At 47.9% G+C, this 14,181-nt stretch overlaps 2 protein-coding genes across 3 annotated transcripts in view; both read left to right on the forward strand.

The window, feature by feature from the left end:
- Positions 1–854: 854 nt before the first annotated feature.
- Positions 855–9,212, forward strand: BANF2 (BANF family member 2). 2 transcript variants are annotated; one of them, XM_035103531.3, is made up of 3 exons: positions 855–991; positions 6,304–6,432; positions 8,945–9,212. In XM_035103531.3, exons 2-3 carry the CDS (start codon positions 6,307–6,309, stop codon positions 9,089–9,091), a joined length of 273 nt encoding a protein of 90 aa, XP_034959422.1. In that variant the 5' UTR covers positions 855–991; positions 6,304–6,306; the 3' UTR covers positions 9,092–9,212. The 2 variants fall into 2 exon arrangements, with proteins under 2 accessions (XP_034959422.1, XP_088532245.1); XM_088676119.1 differs by lacking the exon at positions 855–991 and adding an exon at positions 1,079–1,217.
- A 1,300-nt stretch (positions 9,213–10,512) lies between these two features.
- The window catches only part of RRBP1 (ribosome binding protein 1), a 33,840-nt gene continuing 30,171 nt past the window's right edge, over positions 10,513–14,181 (forward strand). The window contains exons 1-2 of the mRNA XM_035103461.3: positions 10,513–10,800; positions 13,229–13,882. Coding sequence (XP_034959352.1) covers positions 13,249–13,882 — 634 coding nt within the window. The 5' untranslated portion in view covers positions 10,513–10,800; positions 13,229–13,248. The remainder of the gene's footprint in view (positions 10,801–13,228; positions 13,883–14,181) is intronic.

Raw genomic sequence — 14,181 nt, forward strand, 5'->3', positions numbered from 1 at the left:
AACAGAAAAAGATGGATTTATTTGATTTGATTTAATAATTGTATTCCACTTTTCCAACAACAAAGGGGGCTCACAATAACTGGCAGGGCCCCACGATCCCAGTGGGGTGCCATTGCGGCTCCCACCCCCCCCGTGCTGGGCACCACGCCCCCGGGACGCGCGCCAGCCATGCCCCCGCCTGCTCTCTGCCCCTGGTGCCGGAACATGAAGCTCCGCCACTGCTCACAATAACATTAAAACACAAACATTGAAATCACAATAATAAATTGAAAGAATGATTACTGTTCAATAAAGTCATAGTAATTCATAGTTTTGCCAGGATACTTCCTAATCACAAGGAACCTTACTCCACAACAACAAAATGAATTAACTGTGATGGCTTGGAAAGTATATTGGCATGTCACCAGGAGAGTCCACAACTTCCCGAGGAAGACTGTTCTAATGTTGAACAGCTCTTAATGTCATAAAGTTTTAGTCGGAAATCTCCTTTTGTGTAACTTGAAGCCATTTGTTTGAGTCCTACCCTCCAGGGCCTATTACACCAGTTACCTGTCATCTGCACTAACTGAAAGTCTGTTTCTGGGGCCAATGTTTGATATTTAATCAAACTCAGTTGAAGCAGAATTGTTTTTTCTGTAAATGGTTGCTGTTTGTATTATTTTGGAACAGTAAACTTAATAATTTTCACCATTTCTCAATATGATAACTCATGTCTCTCTCTATATGATAACTTAATGGGTGTGTTTTTGTATTTTTCTGTAATGTAAATAAAATGTAATGCCCTCCCCCCCCAAAATGGGTAAGTTAAGATCTGAGGCATCCTATCTCCTGGCCAGAGACCATTGTCTGTTCATCAGCACCTAGATACAAGCACCATGGCTACTGCTACATACCTAATCACACATTTCCATCCATTTGTGAACAGGGCTGCATAAACTACAGTGATGGTCAACTTCAGCGCCTACTAAGTTAACATAACCCAAAGAAGCAGGTGAGCGAAAACTTAACTGTGGAGTGTCTTGACTGTCTCTAGAGCATAGTGGGTGGAGTATGACACCTGGTTACAAATCAGAGAAAGGACTGTGGCTCAGTGTAGAGCACATGCTTTGCATAGCAAACGCCCCAGATTCAGTCCTTGGAATCTCCAGGTACAGCTGGGATAGACTGGAATCCCGAGAGCAGCTGGTTCTCACTTGAACCTGACCTTTGGTGACTTGGTAAGTAAACCATTTTAAACTTACCAAACGTGTGGTGTTTTTCTATGCTAGGGGAAGGAACTTACAAGGGCATATGTTAGAGGTCTAACTGCTTACATTTCCATGCTTTGCTGCATATTTTAAGTCTCTCCTGGGGTTCTCTCACCAAAGAGAACTTGCTCCAAAGGGAACTTGGATCTTGGCATTCAGGAATTCTCCTTTCATACCTATTTTTTTCTTGCCACCAACAATCTGGATACTAAAAGTAAAGGACCCCTGACAGTTAAGTCCAGTCGCGAACGACTCTGGGGTTGTGGCACTCATCACTCATCTTGCTTTACAGGTCAAGGGAGCCAACGTTTGTCCGCAGAGTTTTTCTGGGTCATGTGGCCAGCATGACTAAGCCGCTTCTGGCGAAACCAGAGCAGCGCATGGGAATGCTGTTTACCTTCCCACCGGAGCGGTACCTATTATCTATTTGCACTTTGACGTGCTTTCGAATTACTAGGTTGGCAGGAGCTGGGACTGAACAATGGGAGCTCGCCCCGTTGCAGGGATTCAAACTGCCGACCTTCCCCTAATCTGGATACTAGACTTCTATTAATGCAGCCTAGAATTGCAATAGCTTTTTTTGCTGCTGCATCACACTGTTGACTTACGTTAAGCTTGTGGTCCACTAAGACCCCTAGATCCTTTTCATATATACTGCTGTCAAGCTTGGTGTCTCCTATCTTAGATTTGTTCTGCTGGATATTCTGCCTACATTTGCCCCTATTCATTTTTAGTTTTGGCCCAGTTTTCCAATCTCGAATCTCCATTCTTTCTTCTGAGGTATTGGGTACCCCTCCCAATTTGGTGTCACCTTCAGATTTGATGAGCATCCCATCTAGTCCTTCGTGCAAGATGTTTATTAAAGATGTTGTTCAACACTGGGTGCATCCCGTTTGTCCCTTTGCCCCCTAGGAATGCAAGGAACTATTGTTTACAACATGTACTTGCTTGTGACATTGCAATCCAGACGAGCAGTAATGGTGACAGCACAATTTCGCAACACAAGGCATCCTTTTGTCAATTGTCAGTGAAACTTCTAAAAAGATTAGGACAAAACACTACAAAGCAAAACATAAACATAAAATCTTACACATTTTACAAGAAGTCATATGCCATCGTGAGGCAGTCTCTCTTCCCCGCCCCTCCTTTATCTACAATGAAGGGCCTGTTGTGAGCATGAAAATGAGATCTTTATGTGCACACCAGGTGCAGAATTTAGCACAAATATGATGGTACGCTATAGATAATAGCTTAAAGTGGCTGTCATTTGTAAGCCTTACCAAGTGCAATATGCTTGCTGTCAAGTGCACCAGAAGTTGTAGCCTTTGTATGGAAACACAAAACCTCCAAAAAAATAGGAGTTGGGAGGCTGCGAAGGGGGAAATGGCAGAGAAAAATATTCCTGAATTAGGGTTAGCTGGTACAAAAATAGGTTTTGTGCATAAGGCTCCATGGTCCTCCTTAGCAGACATCTCTCCATCTCCTCCATAACAACTCTGGTTCTTGGGAAATGGGAAGTCGGCTGCAGCAGAATAAACACACAGTCTCCATAAATACAAATACAGTCCAGTGCTCACACAGGCAGCAACTTGGCAAGCGTCATGAGGGGTGTGGGAATATGCGTGTACACACAAGTAAATATTGCATCTAGAAAAAATTATGACTAGAATCAGATCAGGCATATTATTTCTGGCTGAGCTGGTGCCTGAATGGTGGTGAAGCCTGGAAAGGTGTGGCCTCTGGGAAAATTGCATCCCACCCCTCTGGTCTACTCTTCTGTTTCTTAATGGGCATCCTGGCTGTCCATCTAGGGATACTACTTCTTCTTTGGCGATCACTCGTAGCCAAGTAAGATTGTCTTCCATGAACACAGTTTTAACAGTGAGTTCGTAAGTGACTGTGAGGCCAATTCTGGATCCACACGTCCTTCCACAGTGGGGACATTGGTTTCTGGGCGGGAGTTGATCATGGTGTGGATTTGCCAAGTGTGCCTCCCTCTTAGCACGATTCTCCCTTTCATCCTGAATTCGAGCATCTTCAAAGCCTTTGGTAAAGGCTGTTCTCCAGTTGGAGCTCTCGTAGTCCAGTGTTTCCCAATTGTCAGTGTTTATACTACATTTTTTTAGACTGGCCTTGAGAGAGTCTTAAACCTCTTTTGTTGTCCACCAGTATTTCGCTTTCCATTCTAAAGTTGGGAATAGAGTAGTTGCTTTGGAAGATGGTAATCAGGCATCCGAACATGACCAGACCAACAAAGTTGATGTAAGAATCATTGCTTCGACACTGGTGATCTTTGCTTCTTCCAGTACATTACCATCAGTTTGCCTCTGAACCCAAGTGATATGTTAAATTTTTCCGAGACACCGTTGATGGAATCTATCAAGGAGTTGGAGATGGTGTTTATAAGTAGCTTGTTTATAATAAGCTTGTTTCACAAGCATGCAGTAAGGTACCATACACCTGGCACCCACATTCTCTTCCCTCACTGCTGAAATCCCACATTATTCCTCAGTCTCACCCTGTCCCCTCAGGAAAATAAATCACTTTTTTTGCAATACGATCCAAGTTCCAAAGATACTGATCTCTCCCCATTGAGGAGAGATCCCTAGCTAACCGGACCAGTGGTCAAGGAAGATGGGAATTGTAGTCCAAAACATCTGGAGGGCCGAAGTTTGGGGATGCCTGTTTTAGACTTTAAGAAAGCCGACTTCAGAAAACTTAGGGAAACTTAGGGTGAAATCCCATGGACAGAAATACTAAAAGGGAAGGGAGTTCATGATGGTTGGGAGTTTGTTAAAAGGGAGATATTAAAAGCACAACTACAGGCAATACCAATGAGATGGAAACATGGAAGGTGCCTAAAGAAGCTAGGATGGCAATCCAAAGAATTTTTAACTGAGTTAAGATTTAAAAGGGATATGTACAAAAAATGGAAAAAGGGTGTTTTTTTTGTGTTTGAGTTGACGTGTGGCTCCCCAGTCACAGCTACACTAAGCCTGGGCGGATTTGATTTAAATCAAAGCGATTTAACTCACTAGTCAGAAAGGCTTGATTTAAATCACAGAAAGACTAATTTTTGCTGGTATAAGGTTTCATACTTGGAATAAAAAAATCAGAGTAGTTTTTACAGTTATATCAAAAAATACTGATTTGGTGAATTATGAAGGTTTAATAAATTAACTATTTGGACAATTTTTCTGCTGTATTTTTTCAAGGGGGGAGGGAGATACGGATGGTATGCCTAGGCTGGAACAGGCTTGCAGAAAGAACAGGCTGAGGAGAAACAGGCTGGTAGAAAGCTGGAAAAGGGGAAGAAAGGACTAGAGCAAATAACTTGAGGGATTCATGCTGCAGGACTGAAGTTCGAGGTAGAGACTTTATTGTTTGGACAATGTCAGGCAAGCCCCGGGAAGAAGAGCCTGGAACCAGTGAACTCTTATTAGTTGACTGGCAAGCACTTAAAGGTCTCGCCAAGGACTTGTAGATCCCAGTTACTATTTCCACCCCCCACCCCACCCCCTTTGGATTTGCTTCAACATTCAGGTGCCTATTCTGTACAGTTAAGTGTTAACGCAGTTTTGGAACCCAGTGGGATTGGGAAGAGGTTGCCAGCTCTGAAGTACCTTCAGCACTTGCCTCAAGTCTGAGTTGCACAGACACGCAACTGACTTGCACAATCATTACACAAAGATCCCAAGACTCGTGGAGTATTCTGATCACAAGGCTGCACTTTCATTTTTACTGCTTTACACTTAGCTACTTGTGCAGATCTATTCCACTCCCAACAACCTATTCATTGAACCTCTTGGAACTTAGCATTTGCGAGGTAAGGGGTTGATTCTGTGTATATAAATTTGCAAAGGAACAATGGATTAAGGTGTTTTTCCTCAACTCTGTATATAACATATTTTTATAACATTTTTTCCTGTGAAGAAAAGGCATTTATCTGTGCAGACACAAACTCACACTTTTGAGAACTGCAAAAACAAGCATCTGTGATAATATCTTGTTAGAAAAACTGCCCCAAATAATCTGACAGAAACCTCTGCAAGCACATGACATTGTGAATGGATTAATGGAATTCATTTACCAAAAAATTTAAACATTGCATATAAAGCCTCATGCTACAGAATTAAAAACAAATCCTTATTTCTTGATGAATAGCCTTTGGACTATAATGTAACTTAAATAGAAAACTATCTTTAGAAAGATTTTTCTCCAGAAGCATTTTATTTTTTAAAAAAACGGATTTAAATAAAAGAATACGATTTAATTTTTTAAAAAAAATCTGATCCCCCCCCCAAAAAAATCATTTTATCCACCCTGGTAGGCACCAAGCTTATTAAGGCATGTCTGCGTGGCACAGTTTTGATTTTTCCATGTGCACTTTTATTCACATATGAGCCCTTTCTGTTTAAATTTATTTCCCACCCACACTTGGGGTGACGCTTGATGGGATCTATTTGTGGGGTGTCCCCCCATAAAAAACAATACCTTTGTCAGTAGCCATGGTTTAAAAAGGCATTGGAATACCGTCAATGCAGAGGAATTGCATCCTTCTCAAGGGAGAAGTGTTACCGGGTATGTATTAAGCTAACTGCAGTACTCCTTCTGGCCACCGTGGCTGCAGTTCTTACCCTGCCCACTGTGGCTGCAGTTCTCACTCAGGTCCACAACATGCAAATGAAGGATTGAGACTGCTGTTCACGGATTGGGTAGCTAGGGGAGGTTTGTTACTGTTGCAAGTTACTGAGTACTATATAAACCAGTTGGCTAAGCTACTGTTCCGTCTGGACTCAGAGCTAGAATAAAGAGCTGGTTGTTTTGAGAGCTGTGTCTTCATCCTTCTTACCCACTATTCTACAAGAAGAAATTCCAGTGATGAGACACTGCCATGGACAAGGCCCACCCTCATGTCTATCACTTGCTGGTGGAAGTCTAAGGAGGTCTCCCCAGCAGATATACTCAATACTTCCGGGGCTCCTTAATCTTTGTATTTTCATTTATATTCTATTATAACTCCTCTGTCTTGCCTCCTCTTGTGCTACTGTTCTAGATAATGGCTATCAGAAGCAGGAAATTCCAGGACTTTGTATCTGAGCCTATGGGTGACAAACCTATTATAGTAGTGGATGGCATAAATGAGGAGCTTGGAGCAAGACTAGCAGCAAAGGGCTTTGACAAGGTAACTGCTTTAATGCTTTCTGCCACAGCACTTTTATTAACCCACACAATTCATGATTTATCTAAATCATATTCACATAAAGAAATGTCTTTGAAACCTGGTATTTCTGACCTTAGTGTTGCAATTGTTCGCATAGCCTGACCACTATTGGGCAAATTTTGTACTGTATTATACAAGACTAGTGTCATTCAGCCCATTTAATAAACGGGCGCTAGAACATTTGGCCTTTTTCGGTGGCAGCGGCGTGGGGGGGGGCTTTTATTCCTTGTCTAATTGATTATTCCTTCTCCCCTCCCTTTGATCCTTAATTTATCCCTAATTTCTCCCCTCCGTTCCCAAACCCCAAGCCAAAGTCCCCCCCCTTTTACCTTTACAGCCCGGGCTCGGCTGGGGGGTGTGGGGGTATTTCTTCCTTTACCCCCTCCGAAGCTTGTGTTTGGAGTGCGGATCCCTCCCCACCCTGTTTTCGCGCGCTTTTTACGCCTGCCGTTTGGTTCCTAATTTTTCCCCGTCAATAGTGCTGCTGCTGCCAGGGCCCAGTGGCCGAATTTTGGCTCCTGGACGGCCCGGGCGGCTGCTCCGGGGTGTACGCCCAGTTTTTCGGGGTGGGGGTGGCTCCCACTACTTTTGTTGGCCTTCGTGGCTGTTTTTCAGTCGTCTGCTGCATCCGGGAGGGAGCTTTGCCGTCCGGGGGGCTTGCGCCCGCCCCGGCACTTTCTGAGGGTCCCGCGGTTGGCGCTAAGCATTCGGTGGCCTCCCCGCGCCTTTCCTGGCCGTTCCGGCCCAGCGGGGGTCTCCCGGTTGCTTGCGCTGTTTGGGCCTCAATTTTGGGCCTGTTAGTGAGGAGAAGCCGGGGCCTCAATTTTTGGGTCGTCCCGGCTTCCTCCTCAGGCCCTTGGGCACGTTGAGAGAGGGCCTGCCCTGCTTAGGAGCCTTGCTGCCGGCTCCTGCCTTCTACCTGGTGGCCACTGTTTTAACTGCTTATTGAGCCAGTGCAGGGCAGAGGGGTGGGGGTGGGGTGGGGAGAGTGTGTGTGTGTGTGTGTGTGTGTGTGCAGTCTCTGCGTCCAATCCCTGTGTCCCTGGGGCACATGCTCAGTAGCGCGGAAAACGGGACACAGGGAATCTGGATGCAGAGACACTTGCACTTTATTATATAGGATACCATTGCTTTTATAGACCAGGTCTGTCAATGTGTCCATTTTTGCTAATTCAATACACCTCAAAAACAATCCTTCATGGATGGAACATAACAAGGTGGTGTCTTTCCATCTTCTAGCCTGTTCTACTCTGGCTGTGACTATTAGGACTTTTGTTAAGGACACATCATCCTCGATCCAATGAAATGCTGCCCCAAAAGACCTCTGTTGAAGCCCTGCCCTGCCCCCAGTGCTGGATAATTTCTGGCCAGTTTCAAAAGCTGACTTTATGACAGATAGCAGGGGGAGTCTAGAAGGGAGGGAGTCCTGTGTCTTATGTCCTGCCAGTGGTCACACAAGATGGGAGATGGAACTGCACGACCACTTATCATTAATTGCCAACTTGACTTTCTTGCCAGATGGGAAATTTTATATTTGTAACTTCTGGCCAAGCAGTTAAGAGATCTCAGGTTTTCTGCATCCATGGAGCACGGCAGTGTTTATCTCCCCAGTTGCCAAAAACAGCTGGAGCCCAGGTGTTCCAAACGGGGCTTAGGGAAGCACACTGGCAGACAGAGTATGCACAAGTGTGCTAGCTCTGCCTGTCATCCCTGCCACCTTCTGCATGTTCCAGGGTGATTGTCTCCAAGGGAAAGGACTCCTGTGCTTGTAGAGGTTTCCACGTTTTGAAGCCCTGGTTTCCCAGGATTTCAAAATGCACAGGGGCCTCTGTGAGTACAGGAGTCTTCCCGCTACACACAGCCACCTTTGAACCCATGGAGGGCGATGAGGATCGAGGACAGTGCTAGCTCTCTCTCTCTCTCTCTCACTTGCGTGTTTACTTAAGCCCCCCGTTCAGAACATCTGAATTGGACTTGGCTCTCAGTTTGATGACAATGTTTAAACTGCAATCATGTACTGCCTCCTCTGTGAACCCAGTCTAGCTTTCGGGCTAAACCTAGTCGGGCCCTTACATTTCCCTCAAAATTATCCACTGTGGGTGCTGATATTGAATATCTGACAAATGTTCAATCCACATTTGGCTTCCAGCATGAGGGGTGAACTGAACGTACTAGGGAGCCCATCGTTAAGCTTTGTAATGATTTCATTGTTCAGCTAACCATTCCGAAAAGCTGAATAGGTCAATGGGTAATAAACTGTCCCCACCCCTATTAGAAGGGGGGGGGGGTTCAACAAAAAGAATTAAGTGCTAAAAATTGAAATTTGAGCCCAAAACATTCAATCTCAAATTCCAAATGACAAAATTCACAGATTTGCCACACACACACCCTGTTTATTTCAACATTCATTTCAGGCCTGCTTTTCTTGGTACTGAGGGAAAATACTAATTCTGCTTCCTGATTTTCCTTCCAGGCATACATCCTCCTGGGCCAGTTCCTCCTCTTGAAGAAGGAATGTGCTACATTTCAAAAGTGGCTGAAGTTATCCTATGGAGCCAGTAGCTTCCAGGCTGAGCGCTGTGCCCTCTGTCTCTTGGAGTGGTGCTTCACATTCCTGTAGGATCACAGGGATCCTCCACACCCCCAAACACACCCTCCTCAAAACAACAACCTCTTCCCCATCACAGACCTGAAACCAATGATTTCTTGCAGTCATGATGTTATTAAACCAATGAAGCATTTATCTGTCTAGCTGGGACTTTATTTACCGCATTTTTCACTCCATAAGACACACCTAGTTTTTAGAGGAGGAAAACAACAAGAAGAAGAAATTCTGAATCAAATGTTGTACTAAACTATTTAATAAACTACCCCAGTATATCAGAATAATATTTCAACCATGTAAAGTGAACAGCAGTCAACAGTGGCATTTAGAACCATCATCACTGTCATTAACAAATGAAGAGAGACTTTATCTCCTAGTAAGAGGGGCAGGCAATGGAAATACTTGAGCTTCCCACATTGAGTCCCTCAGATCTAAAGACTGTATGGTTTAGCCCTACACAATTATTTTAATAAAGCCAAAAGAAGTGGGACCAAACCACAGCTGCCCTTCAAATTTCACACTTCTGCAAAGGAAGGCACTACTGTGGAAGACCAATGGCAGAGGGAGGGTCTTGTGTGGCGGCATCTCACTTTTGGGGACATGCGATGCCCACATGAGCGTCGTCCCAAGGAGGTGGCGCGTGTGCCCATCCCAAGGGGGCGGCCGAGCGCAGGGGTGGCTCCTGTCCGTCCCTACTTCGCGCAGCACTCGCTTCATAAGACGCACAGACATTTCCCCTTACTTTTTAGGAGGAAAAAAGTGTGTCTTGTGGAGCGAAAAATATGATGGTTTTAAATCATTTATATACAACTTTTTATTTTTTAAAAATATTACAATGGTTAACAAATATAAAACTCAATAAAATGCTTAAAAATGGGACACTCCATAAAGAGATGCAAGAACACAGCAAAGGAGCCACAAAACGTGGAGCACAGTAGTCAGTTTCAGTTTCTCAAGTGTAGGGAGGGACAAATCTGCCCATTTCAGTTCTCCAGTTTCTCAGTTTTCAACCTGCAATTCAGTTGTCCACACTTATGCAGCAGTTTGGAGATTTTAAAAAGGAATCAATCCTGCATGCAGTTTTGGCTAATACGCACATTTTTTTCAGGCAGTTTCCCTAATACTATGCATTTTGGTATGTTTGGTATGTTTCAATCCCCACGTGCAATTGGAGAAACGTGCCTCGGTGTGAACGCGCAAGAGAAGCACGCGTGGCTGGGACCAAGGGGTCTGCGAAGAGAAGACCAGCATCTTCCTGGGGCAGCCGACCGGCGCGTCCGACCGTGGGAGCCGGCTTCTCGGGACCGGGAGACGAGAGCGTCGGTAGCCGCCGGGCTCCCTCCGCTGCCTGTCTGCGCCCAGGCCCCTTTCGAGGTGGGCGGCGGCGGCGAATGACCCGGTCCGTCCCGCCCCTTTCTTTCTCCGTCCCGGGCAGCCGCCTCCTTTGCGATGGGCCTCGTCCGCCTGGCAGCGGCTGCCCTCCCCTCGGGCGGACTTCCGAGCCGCGGGTCTCCCCACTGGGCCGGAGCGCCTTTGACTGGCGGGCCGGACACCAACCGCAGCCCGGGAACCTCCTTCGGCGCCGGCGACGGGGCGGGGATCCTCGCGGCCGCGTTGGGGAGGTTCTCCGAGGAAAGTGCCACGACTTCAGCGCGCCCGCGGCAGGAGGAACACGCCAAGGGAGCGCGGGAGAGCGAGCGGAGAGGCAGCGGCGACGGCGCGAGGTGAGCGAGGGGAAGGGGAAGCGCGCCCCGTCCTCGGGCGGCGAGGAGAGACAACAGCCGCCTCCGCGCCCGGTCGGGCAGCGCGGGCACCCCGGCTGCAGAAGGCAGCGGGCAGCGCGGAGCGGCGCTTGGACTCCCCGCCTCGGGCGCCCGTCGGACGGCTCCGAGCAGGCGGCCGGCGATGCAAGTTGCGGCTGAGGAAAGGGCCCCTAATCGCGGTCGCTGCCCGCGCGGAGCCCCGTTCGACCCCTCCAGGGATGCAGCGCAAGAACGGGAGACCTCGCGGGGCACCGAGCGCGGGGCGGGTGGCTCCGCGGTCACGGGGATGCGTCCCCCGACGGCACCGAGAGCAGAGCGTGAGAGGGAGAAGGCGGCGAAGAAGGGGCGACTGCCTGCTGGAGCGCCCGAGCGGGGCGTCGAGCGAGAGGCTTGGCGTGGACGTGGAAGAGCGTTTCAGCTGGAAGGAAGGAGCGGGGGAAGCGGCGGCGCCGCTGCAACCGAGTCCCGTCGGACTCGGCTGCAAGGCCCTCCCCGACAGGCGCGGGGGTCTCTTGCCCTCGGCCCGCTCTGCTCGGCGGCCGGACCCTGGACCTCGGGCCGCCCCCCGACGGGCCCGAGTGGCGACGTGTCTCGCTCTCCGGCGGGGAGGAGGAGCCTGGCGCCGAGTCCTTTGGGCTCCTCCCGCTGCTGCCCTCTCCGCAGCCGTCGGGGGGCTCCCCGCCTTCCCCGCCCGAGCTGCCGCAGCCAGCCGCTTTCCCGCTGGCCGGAGAGTCCCGGCCCGATGATCGCCCCTTCAGCCCCAGCTTCGAGGGCTCTGGCGCTTCTCCTCTGCCGCGCAGTAGGGAGATCGCCTCCCGCCTGGTCGTCTGGGATTGCTGCGTCTATGGGGAAGGAGACCCCACGCCCCCTTGCAGTCCTGCAGCAGGCTCCTCTACTTCACCAAAGCTGCTCTTGTGGCCCGTAGTCCAGGTTTGCTGGTTGGTGCCGCGCAGTTTTGCGCACGCCATGCTGTCCCTCGGTCAGAGGGCAGCGGCCTCCACGCCACGGCTGCATATTAATTTTCTTTAGCCGCTCCCTCCCCTCCTGCTCTTCGCTGTCCCCTCTCCACCGACTGGCCTGGACTCTCTGCTTGCTTGCACTGTTGGAAGCCTTTGGCTGAAACGAACTGCCTCGCACCCCCCCCCCCTCCACTTTTGCAGGGCAGCGCAGTGGCTGCTTCAGTGTGGCAGCTGCAGCAGGGCAACCGGGCTGCTACCCTCGCAGGGTTGCGCAGCATCCTATTTGTGGAACAGACTCCCTTCGGAGGTGGTGGACTCTCCTTCCTTGGAGGTTTTTAAGCAGAAGTTGGGTGGCCATCTGTCAGAGATGCTTTAGCTGAGATTCTTGCATTGCAGGGGGTTGGACTAGAGGACCCTTGGGTCCCTTCCAACTTTTTGATTCTATTATGCTTCTATTAAAGCTGTTAAATGCTTTGTTGCATTTAACAGCTTAGAGACAAACAGACTTCCATATTGTGTTGTTAATGAAGTGACTCTTGCTGAATGTTTATTTAAATTCCAGAGAAAGAGAGAGTTCCTTTAACCCCTGCTGGAAAAGCTATTTATCTTCCCTGTGCTTATACAAAATTTGATCTGTGCTATAACTCTTGCCCAATATGTGTCTCACTCCTGCCACCAGTTGCTCTGCACTAACTGTGATTTCCAGACAAAGCTCAAGGGAAGCTCCCACGTTGAAAGCATTTCAGTCAAATGCCTGAACTATTGTGGTCAAGCTATCCTGGTCCAGTAATGGCCAATGCTGTTATATCAGCTGAAACTGATTTTAAAATGCTCCTCACGACCAAAGCCACCTGGGTCTCCAGGAACAAAATTGAATCTATAAACACCCCTACACAATCCTGTACAGATCATGCAATTCGGCAATTTCTCAAATGTGATTGCTTCTTTAATTCTTTTAGTAGGAGCTCCTTGTTGCCGTTGTTCAAAACTTCTAGTTATACAGTTGTACCTTGGTTTTCGAATAGTTTAATTCTCGAACATTTTGGCTCCCGAACGATCAAAACCTGGAAGTGAGTGTTCCGGTCTGCGAACTATTTTTGGAAGCCAAACACCTGATGGGGCTTCCATGGCTTCCGATTGGCTGGCAGGAGCTTCCTGCAGCCAATCAGAAGCCTCACTTTGGTTTCCGAATGTTTTGGAAGTTGAACGGACTTTCGGAACGGATTCCATTCGACTTCCAAGGTATGACTGTATTGTGTGGAACGCCGCAAGCTAGTCTTGAGTAGAATTCTACTCTGAGTACACTCTGGCTAGGTTGCGTCTGAGAATGCCTCTAGGTCAGCAGGGCAAGCCGACCATTCTGCTATGTAAACATGCATCTGCAAACATGCTTCTAGGTCAGCAATAACTTACTCAATGTTGTTTTGCAGGTTAAGACTACGGAGCAAGAATGGATTTTTATGACCCTCAAACCCTGGGCGTCATGGTCTTTGGAGGCTTCATGCTGGTCTCAGCAGTTGGGATATTCCTGGTGTCCACCTTTTCCATGAAGGAGACGTCTTTCGAAGAAGCTTTGGCAAAGCAGCGCAAGGAGCTAGAGAAAGCCAGCCACCACAAGGTGGAGAAGAAGAAGAAAGAGAAGCCTGCTGAGAAGAAAGGAAGGGCGAAGAAAAAGGAGGAGAAACCCAACGGACTGCTGGAGCCAGACACAGGTCTGGATGCTTCTGATGGAAGCCCTGAACCGGTCTTGGAGGCACCTATTGTGTCTCTTTCAGCTCCTGAGGAAAAACCAACCCCGTCTCCTAAAGACAAGAAGAAGAAGGAGAAGAAAGTGGGGAAGGTAGAGTCGGTTCCCAGCCTGCCAGCGTCTTCTCCACCAATAACTGCTTCAAAAGATCTGGTTTCTGATGTGGTTTCCAAGGAAGTGTCAGTAGCTGCTGCTCCACTAGCTGGGGCTCAACAGAATGCTCCTTTAACTAATTCCGTGAGTGTCAAAAAAACCCAAGCTCCTGGAAACAGAGAGGAACAAAGGCACGACGGCGCTTCCAACAAGAAAGCCATTGCACCAAAGAAAAAGGAATCAAGTAAGTCAATTGCTGTAAACCACACATGTGTACTTACAGTATATATGTGTATTAATTATTTGATTAATATCTCACCCATTCCCAAATGTTTAAGGCTGGTAAGCTACTCACAAAATCCGAGGCAATTAAACCAGGCATCCCCAAACTTCGGCCCTCCAGATGTTTTGGACTACAATTCCCATCATCCCTGACCACTGGTCCTGTTAGCTAGGGATCATGGGAGTTGTAGGCCAAAACATCTGGAGGGCCACAGTTTGGGGGTGCCTGAATTAAACCCTTATCTTTCCTTCTCCTTACTT

This window comes from Zootoca vivipara, chromosome 8 (assembly GCF_965207765.1).
Source record: "Zootoca vivipara chromosome 8, rZooViv2.hap1.1, whole genome shotgun sequence".
Lineage (NCBI taxonomy): Eukaryota > Metazoa > Chordata > Lepidosauria > Squamata > Lacertidae > Zootoca > Zootoca vivipara.

What these genes read in the sequence shown, in the direction of transcription:
- BANF2 (XM_035103531.3), top strand. Translation starts at nt 6,307, where the DNA reads ATGGCTATCAGAAGCAGGAAATTCCAGGACTTTGTATCTGAGCCTATG. An exon ending in CAGCAAAGGGCTTTGACAAG is followed by an intron (nt 6,433 to 8,944) that starts GTAACTGCTTTA and finishes TTTTCCTTCCAG; the next exon opens with GCATACATCCTCCTGGGCCA.